Source organism: Zingiber officinale, chromosome 9A (assembly GCF_018446385.1).
Source record: "Zingiber officinale cultivar Zhangliang chromosome 9A, Zo_v1.1, whole genome shotgun sequence".
Lineage (NCBI taxonomy): Eukaryota > Viridiplantae > Streptophyta > Magnoliopsida > Zingiberales > Zingiberaceae > Zingiber > Zingiber officinale.
The window spans coordinates 127679006-127693072 of NC_056002.1; the positions used below are offsets into that span (position 1 = coordinate 127679006).

General features: G+C 34.2%; 1 protein-coding gene across 1 annotated transcript in view; it reads right to left on the bottom strand.

Moving 5' to 3' along the window:
- Positions 1-13783, bottom strand: part of LOC122020642 (histone-lysine N-methyltransferase, H3 lysine-9 specific SUVH4-like) — a 93617-nt gene extending 79834 nt beyond the window's left edge. The window contains exons 1-4 of the mRNA XM_042578649.1: positions 13564-13783; positions 12878-13471; positions 11934-12017; positions 1212-1280 (exon numbers count right to left, since the gene is read on the bottom strand). Coding sequence (XP_042434583.1) covers positions 1212-1280; positions 11934-12017; positions 12878-13471 — 747 coding nt within the window. The 5' untranslated portion in view covers positions 13564-13783. The remainder of the gene's footprint in view (positions 1-1211; positions 1281-11933; positions 12018-12877; positions 13472-13563) is intronic.
- Between the last annotated feature and the right edge of the window lie 284 nt (positions 13784-14067).

Consider the following 14067-nt stretch of genomic DNA (forward strand, 5'->3'; position numbering starts at 1 on the left):
CACCTTATCAACTAAATGGTTGTCATGTATTCAATAAACTATCATTTGAGTAATAATTTAATCATTTAAAACAACTTTGAATTGCTTTCTAGTTTACATATGTTGGATAATCTTGCTTCCTCTGTTATGGTTAAACTGATCACATAGGCTTCACAACAATTTAAATCAAAACATCTGGATTGACTTTGTCTTGGATTTGTTATTCTAATTTTTATTGTAGATCATTTGAAGATGCTAAGCATAAACAACTTAGTTAAAGAAAATTTTAAGGCAAGAGAAGCATTCTTCTTGTGAAGTTCTCAAGCATCAGATAAGCTGAGAGCATGTATGAAAAATGTACTTTTGAGTTCATAGAAAGACCTTGCAAGAATAAGATAAGCATCTAAGGTGAGTCTAATTTACCTAGATATCATATTCTTGTAATTTTCCATCTATAGCAATATATTTGAATCGGGTTCCATGTTTTCCATCCTTTATATCAAGTGATGCCTGTGTTTATTTCAGCGAGTTTTATATCGATAGTGGGCACCTGAACATATGCATTGAAAAGAGAGGTGTCATAAATGGGTCTAGGAGCCTTAGAGATGATATTTTGAGTATCTCTAGGTGTGTAAACGAGCCAAGCCGCTCGCAAGCTATTCGTGTCTCAGTTCGAAAAAAAGTTTTCAATTCATTCGATTAAGTTAATGAGTCAAACTTGAGCCTAATTTTGAGCTCGAAAACATTATCGAGTCGAGCTCAAGCTCGAGCTTAATAATATTTGGTTCGTGAGCTCACAAACATGTTCGTTACGAGGCTCGTTTATATATATATATATAGATATATAACACTATGTGCTCACGGATGGATGTGTAGCATATCACCCTTATATCATCACGTGAATTATAAATACAATATCTTAATAATTATTATAACTAAATATCTTAAATGAGCTCAATTCTAACACTTCCAGTGCAGGGTCATGGGGAAGGTCGGACCACATTGACACAGAGGGTGTCAAGAGCATACATTTTGAAATTGTTCCATTCTAACACAAGTATTAAGCTGGTGTTCTAAAAAATTCCAACAGTCACGACACTTGTAACAAGAGAAAAGGACTTAAACTAAAGAAAAGTGTTAATCTTATAAACTAAATCATATTAAAAGTATCAGTGGCTGCTTCAATCTGAAAAGACTAGTTAAACAGCATGTTATAAAGTTGAAATACGTACTTTGCTAATTGCTTTGAGATCAGGCCTTTTTGAACCTCGTTTTATTTCATCTTCACTGCTGCCTCCAATCTGTAGAAACAGAAACCAACTTGCTTTCAAAAATAATGATATTTTAAATAGTAGATGCAATAAGAATAAAATCGTATTGATAAAATTCAAGATCAGCATTTATGTTATTTATGTAATGAGATGCCTAATAAAAGACAGTCCGGTGCACTAAACTCCCGCTAATGCGGGTTCCAGGAAAGGTCAAACCACATTAGCTCTATTGTACAGCCTTATCTTACATTGCAAGAGGCTATTTTCACAACTCAAATCCTGGGCTAACAAAGTCACATGGCATTTATTCTGGCATTCCAAGATGAGATGCCTAGGAAATCAAGAGAAAATAAGAATGAAAAGCACATGGTTTTTTATTAGATAATGTGAACTAGCATTCCAATATAAACATTCTGGTTATCAATTTACAAAAGAAAGGAATCTCTTCTATTTATAGTTGATCATTGAGGTGATCAAAATATATTAATAATAATAACAACACTAATTATTACAAATACACGAACTTTGTCTAGTATATATAGCTTTACAAGTTTTTGGATTGATACTAGATCAACTTACTACTGGTATTCTGGTGAAATTAATATATTTACATATGATATTATCCTATAATTGATGGTTTAGAATTTTTTTTTTTTATTTTCATCTTGCAGATTTATAAGTCATTGAAAATTGAAAAGAAGAAATAAAAATTTATCACTCCGTTTCAACATAATAAATTTAAATGTGTCAAAATAAATCAATGTTAATTATTTTATTTCTCTTTCCAACTTTCAAATTCTATTTTCTTGAAAAAATAAAGAATAAAAATAGAAAACTTTCCAAATAAACACTAGAGACGAGGAAATGCTAGGGAGTAGTTGCTCAATCAAGTTTGATTGCAGGATTTAAACCAGTCCAAATTAAATCCATTCACAAAGCTGACGAAGTTGCTGACTTGGAAAGTCATTTGGATGATGGTGAAATAGAATTGAGGCTACTCCCTGAAGAGTTCACAGTAGATATTAGTAATGAACAAATTATGGAACTGATACTGAGGTACACCCTTAATAAGGATGCAGAAGTATTGAACAAAATGAAGCATTTACAGAAGCTACAATATCAAATGCCTAAATGCTACTTGGAGTATTAAAAATTGCGGAACATACTCTCTTCTGTTTTTGGATTTTGGTTTTCTTTTGAAGAGCTAAAAGCTATTTCTAGTACTCAATCTCTGCTATTGAGATTCGATTAATGAAAATCATTTGCTACTTGAGTGAGCAGTAAATATTTGTAGCCTATACTTGTGATGGAGAACAACAAAATGATTAGGGGATGCAGAATTTAAGTGTTAAAACTCATGTATATACAGATTCTTGGAGTTTTTCCTATTTTGTAAGAAGCTGATATTTACGATTCTAGTGCTTCATGTCCTTCAGGATTTTGGAGCAGATGGTGTTCTCTAGGAGCCTCTCTTTCCTTATGCTTCTGAATCACTTTCTTCCCATGAGATTGCATGTCTGTATTACTGGATTTCCTTCATTTGGTTAAGTGTGTGGAAATATATGTACAATTAATTTGGTTCGTTCATTTTATATTAGAGTTTGGTGGGATAGAGGTAGGTTGTCACTAGTAAGATACTCGTTAATTTATACAACAACCAACCAAATCTTGTATCCCAATATAATGAAGTTTGGATCGTCTTACGTTATTGGACTCATTCTCTATTATATTCTCATCTATATTTAAATGAATTTTATCTTTTTTTATAGTTACTAATCAAGTCTTTTTGTCTCTCTTCCTCGATTAATATATGTATTTATCATGGACTCATATCGCCTAACTAGAATATTTAATAATCGCCTAAATACATTTGTACAATGTAAATGTGTCTCTCAACCTTTTCCTTTAATAGGTGAACACCCACTCTCTCTGATATTCTCATTTTTTCTCTTGTCCATTCTCATATATCCGCAAATGCACCTTAACATCCTCATCTCTACGACTCTTATCTTCTACCCATGTGTTCACTTCATAGCCCAACATTTAACTCTATATAATATAATAGGTCGAATCGCTATTTTATAAAACTTCCCTTTAAATTTTAGAAGTAGCTTACAATCATAAAGAATATTGCACCTTCCTCCATTTCAACCATCCTTTTTATATCCTATGTAAAATATCTTTATCAATCCCTCCATCCTTTTAAAAAAACAATCTCAGATATTTAAAAACTTGTAGTGAAAGGTAACTTGTCTATCTTCTATCTTAACAATTGTCTTGCTAATTCTACTTTTACTAAACTTAAATTTTATATATTCTATCTTTATTATTAAACTTTAATCCTTTAACTTTCAATGTCTCACGCAAAACTTGAGCTTAACATATACTCTTTTATGTGTCTCATTAATAAAAACAATGTCATCTACAAACATCATGCATCATAATTATGTGTCTTGGATGTGTGAATTCATCCATAACTAATGTAAAAAGATATAAACTTAGACTTGATCGCTGAAGTAACCCTATTTTATAAGCACTTCGATTAATTTGTCAAGAGTCTTCACTCTTATCATTACATTATAATATATCCTTAATTGTTTCAATATACATTATGCTAACACTTTTTTTAAAATTCTCCACATAATTTTTTTTGGTACTTTGTCGTAAGCTTTTTTAAATCAATAAATACCATATTTATATCTTCTTTTTCTAATATTTTCAATTAATTATTTGAGGAGATCTATAGCTTTTATCATCGACGCATAAATCCAAATTAATTTTCAGACACGATAGTCTCCTTGCTTAATTTTTTTCTATCACTCTTTTTCAAAATTTCATAGTATGGCTCATTAGCTTAATGCCCCTATAATTCACATAATTTTGAACACTTCCTTTGTTTTTAAACAAGAGGACTAAAATACTTACCCTCCACTAATCAAGCATTTTCTTTATTCTTAATATCAGATTAAATAACTTCGCAAGTCATTCAATGTTCTACTTCTCTGAACACTTTCATACCTCTATTGGAACATGATTCAGTCCAACTACTTATCCATTTTCATCCCATTTCACATCTATTCTACTTATGAAATTTGAATTTTCTAATAAAAATTTAAATTTTATACCAATCTGACCTACTTAAATTTCCTAAGATAAGTTGGTCGTCTAAATCTTTATTAAAAAGTTGATAAAAATACCTCTTCAATCATTCATTTATTTTCTCACCCTTCACTAGTACCCTATTAGATACATCTTTAATATATTTTATTTGGATAAGATGTTTTATATTCATCTCTCGCTTAAGTTATTTTATATGTCTCTTCCTCTTCTTTTATATCATGTTATCATACCATGTGTTCAAAAGTTTTACTCTTGATTCACTACTTTCTTAGCCGTTTTCAAAGCTCGCTTTATTCTTACAAGTGAATGAAAACTTATGGGTTGTTCTTTTTTTCTTTCCATTCATCCTATGCTTCCTCATTCCACTACTAAGATTCTTTATTTAGTGGTATCTGCCTTCTTGACTCACCGAGTACACACTTGGCCACTATTTTTAAATTTTATGTCATCTTCTCTCATATCGTATCCAAGTCATTATGTATTTCTCTTAATACTTGTGTTCTTATCCTCTCCTTAACGATAATTTACTTCTCATTCTTTAACTTCTACCGCTTAATCCTAAAAGCTATGCACATCTTCCTTTTACTTGTGGCAAAAGATCATATACTCACCCCGAGCGCCCCCACACGACTGATCCCACAATCATTTATAGAGAGTTAAATCACAGGCGCCATCACTTGCTACCGTCTTTAGGTTAGACTTTTATATTTTGGTTCAGTACGGCACAAACAAAAAACCTAACTCTCTGTTTCGGCATTTCAACGTTTAAGCTTTGCTTCAAACATGTCGCCGAACCCGAGGGCACATCCGGGCCATTGTCAGGTTTGGGTGACACCTCCAGGCCCGTCATCAGGCTCGCATGATAGGTTCGGACTCATCGTCGACGCCAAGCGACGGGTTCGGACTCATCGTTAGGCCTAAGCGACAGGTCCGGACTCGCCGTTAGGCCCAAGCAACAGGTCCGAACACATCGTCCAATACAGCGACAGGTCTGAACACATCGCCTAATACGACGATAGGTCCGAACGCATCACCCGATACAACAACAAGTCCGGATGTGTCGCCCGATCCTATAACACATCCTGCCTCCAAAGCCAAGACACTGAAGTCATCGAAACAGAGAGGTTTTTCGTTTTTTTTAAACTTAACTTAGGATTTAATCAAATAACGTTATATTAATAATTTTAATCAATTTCTAGATATTATTAGGATAATTTAAATACACTTAATTAAAGTCTAATAAAATTATCCTATTAATTTAATATATATATTTTTTTTAAAAAAATATTTATATTAACTTTTTTATTTTTGGTTAATATATTTTATAGTAAGTTAATGTTTTAATTTTTTATCTTTTATTTAATTATTGAAGATAATGGTGGAAAATGAAAAACAACCAGAGATGGAATTAAAGCGAAAGTCTACTAATATATTTGGGATTATAGGGTAATGTATTGCAAAGAAAAAAGAGATTAGATCATATGCAAATTGTGTAAGAGGCTTTTTAAGGGAGGCATTTATCGAATGAAGCATCAGATTGCGAGTATTATAGGATAAGTTGAAGTGTGCCCTAAAGCATTCGATGAAGACAAAAAAAAAAGAATAAGAGCTTATCTTGAAAATAACAAGAATAAGAAGCGAGAAATGGTAGAAAAACTAAAAGAAGAGAGTGCGGAAATAAATATATGTATTGATGTAGAGGATGATGATTGTTAAGTGGAGGGAGAATCTTCTAAAAAGAAGTCAAAGCACCTAAGGCCTATTGATAAGTGGACATCAACAATCGATCCAATAAAGACAAGACAACAAAACATAAATGATGCATTGAAGTTATACAAATGATTTGAATGAGTACCTTACAAGATGGATTTATGAGGCGGGAATTTCTTTTCATGCAAATGGCAATCAAAGCTTTAGACAATTTATAGAGGCGGTGAGCCAATTCAGCCCAGGCTACAAACCTCCAAGGCAATATCTTGTAAGAGCGACACTTTTGAAGCAAGAAGTTAAGAGGACCAAATAATCTCTAAAAAGCTGGAAGAAGAGTGGATGAAAAATAGATATTCAATTATGATTGATGCATGAAAGAATCGCAAGAGGAGAAGTAATATGAATTTATGTGTTAATTTAAAAAAAGGAAGGGGACATGATAATAGGCTCTTTATTTTACATAAAAAAGGAGGACTAATTTGCTAATAACCAACTAATGAACACATGGGCAGATGAGCTCAGCCCAATTGGTGAGGACTAGACCTAACCCTAAGGTTTAGTTCTTATAAGAGGGGTGGTGAAGAGGGAAGAAAAAAAGAGAGAAAGGAGGCTCTCGGCGGAAGAAAAGAAAGGGGGGAGGGAGAAGTCTCGGCAGGAGAAAAGAAAGGGGGAGGGAGAGCTCTTGGCTTCGACCTTAGAAGGAAGAGCGAGGCCAAAGGGACGCCCACCGCTGCTCCTCGTCGTCACCTGCGCCAACACCAAGCCTCCGAGCAAGGCACCTCTTAAACCCTTTACTTTCTACACTTTGAATTTGTACATGTAGTAGGTTTTCCTCCTATACCTTCAAATCTGTAAACGCGTCAGGTTTTCGACTTCTCTTCCTATGTCTTTGAACATGTATACGCGGCAGGTTTTCAAGGGGGATGGAGGGCTTCAAGTTGTAGGTTTTGTGGGATATTTGGATTATTTACAGCAGATTTTCTAGGTGGATTTGAAGGCTAAGAGTAGCAGATTTCTGGAAGGCTATTCGAGGTGGTGTGCAGTAGATTTCGAGGGGTGCTTGAGGGAGATACGTAGCAAATTTCTGGAAGGCTGTTCGAGGTCATGTGCCACAGAATTCGAGGGGTGCTTGAGGGAGGTACATAGCAGATTTCTGGAAGTTGTTTGAGGTCGTGCGTAGCAATCTTTGAGGGGTGCTTGAGGGTGGTATGTAGCAGATTTTTTTAGGGTTGTTTGAGATCGTGGGCAGCATATTCCGAGGGGAGTTCAAGGGTAGTATGTAGCAAATTTTCGGATGGTTGTTGGGAAGAGTGAACAACAGGTCTGATGAATAGTTGGGTACCTTTTTGTCCGAGGAAGATAGGTGTCGTGGCATCGCCATGAGTAATCGCAAAACAATAAATAAATGAGTACTGTAGATGATTATTTAGACTTCTTTGTGGATTTATGATATGCATGTTTATAGGCTTTACATAAATTTAAAGTTATACATGTTTACTGGACTTTTGTAGAGTAATGACAAGCATGTTTATTAGGCCTTACATAAATTTAATATTATACATGTTTATTAGACTTTTGTAGATTAATGACAAGCATGTTTAATAGGCTTTACATAAATTTAATGTTATACATGTTTACTGGACTTTTGTAGAGTAATGACAAGCATGTTTATTAGGCCTTATATAAATTTAATGTTATACATGTTTATTAGACTTTTGTAGATTAATGACATGCATGTTTAATGGGCTTTACGTAGATTAATGTTGTACATGTTTATACGACTTTTCTTATAGATTAATGATGTGCATGTTTATTGTGTGATACAAAGTTTAATAATATGTATGTTTATTAGACTTTACGTAGTCTAATAGGATTTGCTAGAGTTATGATGTCTGATTACCTTAATGGAAAGGATATGTATGTATATAAATCATAATGAGAAGGATTAAAGGAAATTCTACGAGGGCCAAGGCCCAAGAGGAACCCCGTTTACGGGACAAGAACCCAGAGGGACCCCAATATCAGATTTCCATATTTGGCCACGGCCCAGTGACGAGAGTTGCTGATGCCCCACCACCTGGTACCAAGGTTAAACAGATTAATCAATCAAACAAAGGATAAAGGATGACTAATCCATCTCCACCTAAGAATGATATACGATAAATGCTAAAGGAAAATGCTCTTTAATGTAATGATTGAAGGATACTCAAAAATAATGTTGTGTGATACTCATAATTTAATGATTTATGAAAAAAAATGCTTATATGCCTGTTTACTTGTATGTTTGACAACAAATTCCAAGTAAAGGTAGATTTAATGATGCATGCGACTAGATAAGGAATTTTGCTGCTATGGTTTGGAGGTGCTGAGTTAAACTCGCTAGGTTTGGTTTGTGGCAGGTGTAAAAACGGACGACGTTGGAGGCTTGGACCCTTGACCGAGCTGGACAGTACACTCCCGATGACCTTCCGATTCCGCATAAAGAATAAATAAACATCAATTATGATTTAGAGAGAATAAAGTAGTTTTCAATTTAGATCCACAGGATGTATGACTGGTTTATTGATTACAAACAGTTTTCTTATTTATTGGAATGTTATATGATGCAAAAAAAAAAACTTGGGTCGTTTCATATGTGTTAATTCCAAACTAGGCACTTCATTCCATGGTTCCATAGAGAATCCTTAGAGGCAGACACCGAGGCTTACATTTTTGAGTTTGTGGAAAAATATATCAATGAAATTGACCCTCAACATGTTGTTCAAGTAGTGAAAGATAATGCGACAAACAATTTGCTGGCGGCAAAGTTGTTGAAGGTTACACAATCTCAAATTTTTTGGACCTGTCGTGTGACTCATACAATAAACCTCATATACATGCAATTAGAAAGCTACCCAAGTTTAGCAAATGCTTGAGAAAAGCAAAGGCCCTAATAATATTCATCCATGCACATCATAGAACTTTGGCTATTATGAGAAAATATACCAATAAGAGGAATATTGTGAGACCCGGGATGACTAGATTTGCTACTTTATTTTTAACGTTAGAAAGTCTCAAAGGCAAAAAAAAGATCAGACTTATATTTACATCCAAGGAGTGGAGCAACACAAAATTAAGTAGTGTGATGGGGAAAACGGCGGAGGCGAAGGTAACAAGTATCTCTTTTTGGAATGGTATTTCTTTGGCTTAAAATGTTTTCACCCCTTTAGTGAAAGTTTTACGCCTTGTTGAAGGTGACAAAAAGTCCTCAATGGTCTTTTTATTGGTGCACTTAAACCAGCCAAGGAAGATATTAGAAAGACTTTTCAAAAAGAAGAAAATGTCGTCCCTATTTTAAAGATGATTGATAAGAAGTTTAAGGGTAGTCTTGATAGTCCCTTGCATTATGTCGTTTACTTGTTGAATCCATTTTTTTACTTCAAATATCCAAGTATACAAAATGACATCAATGTTATGAATGAATTTTTGAATTGTATTGAGAGAATTTTCCCCACCGACGAGAATATGCAATCTACCATTTCTAATAATGAATTGTTGAAGTATAAGAGTAAATCTGAAAACTTTGGAAGGAAAAAGAAGGTCACGGCATATGAGAAGGTGAATGTGTATCATGAGTTTGATTCGGGTACATCTCTTTCCTTTATTTCTATTCACTAACATACATGTCTCTTTTACCTATTTTGGGTTATTATTTTTTTGTCTCTTTACTTTTTTAAGTTGGATGGTGGTCCAATTATGGTGGTGAGACTCCAAACTTACAAAAAAAAATGGCAATGAGATTTCTCTCTTTGACAAGTAGTTTATTAGGGTGTGAAAGAAATTAAAGCCAATTTGAAGGGGTAAATAGCAATACATAAATTATATTATGTTTTTGTCTTATTAGTTTTTAATAATTTTCTACTTGTTTAGATACATACTAAGAAAAGGAATAGGCTCGAGACATCAAGATTGAATGATCTTATATATGCAAATTCAATGTCAATCTTATAAAGAAGAGTAAAAGAGAAATGGCTGGAGATTTGCTTCTATCCTCTCAAGCTAATGAAGCGTTGATGGTGGTGATGAAGATAAGGTCGAGTCGGGTTCGAGACTCACTTGGAGAATGGTGGCGGAGGCCTCGGGAGCGGATGAAGTGCTACAACCAACGAAAAGCGCAAGGAACATCCCCATTAGAGAACTTGATGAGGATTTAGATACATTGGAGGAGGAGAATAAAGAAAATGTTGATTTTGAGTCTAATGATGAGAGGATTATAGATGCAGTTGATTGTGCATGTGTAGATGATTTAGAAGATTAGTTGTGTGTAGTCTAGTCCTTATTGGTTTGTTGCAATGTTGGATTGAAACTTTGAATTTTAAACTTAGGCTTTTGGTAAAAGTAATGATATTACTTTTTTTAGTATTAATATGATAATAAATTTTTATTATCTTGTTGATTGTATTTATATATCTATTTGCACCCTATATAAATTGTATTGTATTGTATGAACTTTATTTATGCATAACCATCATAAAGAATGTTGACTATTTATAATATTATATATAAAAATAGTGAAAAAAAAAACCGACCACGTAGGCGACTGAGGCAGTCACTGACCGTTCTGCGATCGCTTACCGCCATTTACAAAACTGCTTATAAAGTTTGTTCTTTTCCGACTTAGGAAGAGAATATTCTTGCATATTTAATATTATACTTAAGTTCTCGTAGAGATGTAGAGGTCTTAACAAGGCATTGTAGTCGGAGCCTGCAACACGTTCTTTTCGGAAAACAACCTAGCATTAAGAGAGTGTTTGGCTAAACTTATTAAAAATAGCTTATAAGTTCGTACAACTTATAAGTTATTTTAGGAACTTATAAGTTGTTAGGTCTTATTTTAAAAATAAGCTGTTAAAGTGTTTGGATGAACTTATTACAATCAACTTAAAGGTATTGATGTGTTTGGTATTATAAGATCTTTTTATTAATAAAATTACCAAAAAGGGTATAATACTATTAATAAAGGGTTTTGAGCTTTTTATTAATAGAGGGTTTTGGGTGAATTTCTGCACCGGGGGAAAGAAAATTGGAAAAAGGCGTTGGCGAAGAAGATGACACAGCACTAAAAGAGAAGTCGGCGGAGATAGAAAAATATTAGATTTATAAAAATTTATGGAAGATACGATGAGGATTTATGAAATTATATAATGATATTTTAGAGAAGAAAATTATTAAAATAAAATCTTTTTTTAAAAAGTAGGGTCTTCCATACTTTTTTAAAAACAGCTTATTTTGATAGCTTATAAGTTGTTTGAAGAAAATTTTACCAAACAAATTTAAAGAGCTTATAAGCTCCAAAACAGCTTATAAACTCAGCCAAACACCCTCTAAGACAATACTTTGATGAATCCATATATAGCACTTGTCTATGTTTAAAAGTTTGTTGGCAACCTAACACAACCCTCCTCCTTTAACCAACCTTGGGACCGGCCATGTCGAAGTACCATGGACATAGTTTTGCTAATTTACACTTGTTTCTACAATATAAAGTGATACAGATATATCTTGTTGATACCTTATGTTTGCGATTATGCTCACTTTATAATTGGTGAAAAGAATTCAAAAATGTGATAATAATTCAAGATAGCTAGATAGTATTATAGAAATCTACATTGCAACCAAAAGATTGCTATATCCTGCCATAAGTTGTTTGAAATTTCATGCTATCGTGGTTCTTACTATCACAAACTATTTATTGCATGAATAAGTACTCAGAATTGCAAACTATTTTAATAAAAGCACAATTTTAAATTTTGGCAAAATATATTATGGTGATTATTGTCAAAGTCACATTAACAAACATAGCTTGAGCAAAACCTTCTTTTTCGGAACCTTAACTTTTACAGCCTTACAATTCGCTAATTGTTTGACTTCAACTTGCTTTACTCTATGCTCTTCCGCCTGTGTCATAAAGAGAAAAGAGACATACTATATAAAAAAAATCATCCACTTTTACAACAATTGATTAGCAAATAAATAACTTTTGAATAGACGACCAAGTGGCTATCATGACTAGCTGTAAAAAATTCTTTGACAAACAAAAATTCTTGTAGAAAATAAATGAATGTGAGTTTGAGCACATTCAACATGTTCACAATCACAACACCATGAAAACAAGGGCAAACTTCATCAAACAAAAAAAAATCAATCATATTAAAGTCATTGGCATTAGAGCCTGGTTTTTTAAAATAAAACACCCAAAGCACAGGTAATGAGGACGAAGTGAAGCATTTTTTACTGTCTAGTTATTTCAACAAGAATTCAAAAAGTGCTTAGCAAAGTAGCATTGATAACTTCTATAAAGGTTACATTTGCCAAATTCACAACTTAACATGATTTACCAAATAAATGTAATGCAAGTGACCATATAGGATTCTTTTCTCAAAATATCACAATTATACAATCATTCTCATAATAAAAGTTAATAGATAGCTGGTCATGGCACCAAATCAAAAAATAAACATTAAAAAAAATATCAGTTCATGCAAATATATATAATTTACATTTTCCTTCAAATAAACTGAATACATTATCAACAGCTGGATTAAAAAAACACAGTAAACAAAGCATCTAGAACAAGCATTCAAAGCCATTTTTCTTATGATAGGTGATTATTATATTGATCTCCCTAAGTCTAAATATTATCTTTTGCGAGACAATCTGTCTTTCTGAAATATAAATTGGAGCTACAATGCTATCATTAATTAAAACATAAGAGCATTTCGTTATATCATATTCCCATTTTATTAATGAGGCAGTACCTGAACAAAATGAAGATAGTGACTGTTAAAAACCCGCAGTGCCTCCTTAACCTTCATATGATCACTCTTCACTGCTCCATTCTGGGAGGTACCACCCACACCATCAACGCTACCCTGTGCATAAGCATCAACCTTGCCAAGAACCACCTTAGTCTCGCTGTTGGTAGCTTGCATAAGCGAGAGGTCCATTATGGCCCTCATTTTCACGATTTCTTTCCTAGGAACCTTCTCGGGTTGCTTCTCACTGCAATTTGGCCGCTGTTTCTCTGCAAGCCTGGGACTGGACCGGGTAGCGACCTTGGCCATGGGCAACTCAGTGGACGCAGCATCGCCATGGTCACTCTTCGCAGCTCCATTCCGGAAGCAGCCATCTCCACCACCAACACTACCCTCTCCTTCCATTTTTCTCGCTATGTTGTCACTGGGACCTGGCTCCGACTGCCGCCGTTTTCCCAGCAACCTGGCGCTAAATCGCGTCCCGGCCTTGCCCAAGGACGAATCCGCCATCGGCGCATCTTCTCCACAGCTCGTGGTTACCGTCAGCGGTTCAACCGGCAGAGCCGCTTGAACGCACTCCTCCGCGTCTCCAACCATCTGGACAACAACAACAATAATAATAACAATAAACAAAAATAAATGAATGAACTAATAACTTCAAAATATCTAAGAAACTGGGGGAGGGGCACCTTACAACCGCGCGAACAGCTAGGGTTTCTATCTGAGTTAAGACAGAAACCTCGGATCGATCGAACGAGGAGAACAGTAGAACTAGTGGAGATCGTTGAGAAGAGACCGCGAGAGGGGGAATTCCAAATGGAAAAAAGGAGGAGAGATTTTGAAGCAGTGACTCCAAGTGCGAGCTGGGAATCTGAGGAGCGCGGGCGTCACGTCGAGGGCCGAATTTTGCTGAACCGTGCACGAAACTAGAGATTTTCGGTGTACCCAATTTTTATAATATTGGAATCATGCATCGCATTTCCGTTCTGCCCCTCGACTTCAAGAATACATAGAACTCCTGATTATTTTACACTTTTTTATCGAACATAACCATGTAAAAAAAATCTCAAATATCTAAACCAAACTATGTACTTATTTTTTAAAATTATCAAAATACTATCCAATACTATTTTTTTAATTCAAAAGTGGTCAATTCCATTGTTTTTAAAAAACCCTAAAAAGTTTCAATCAAA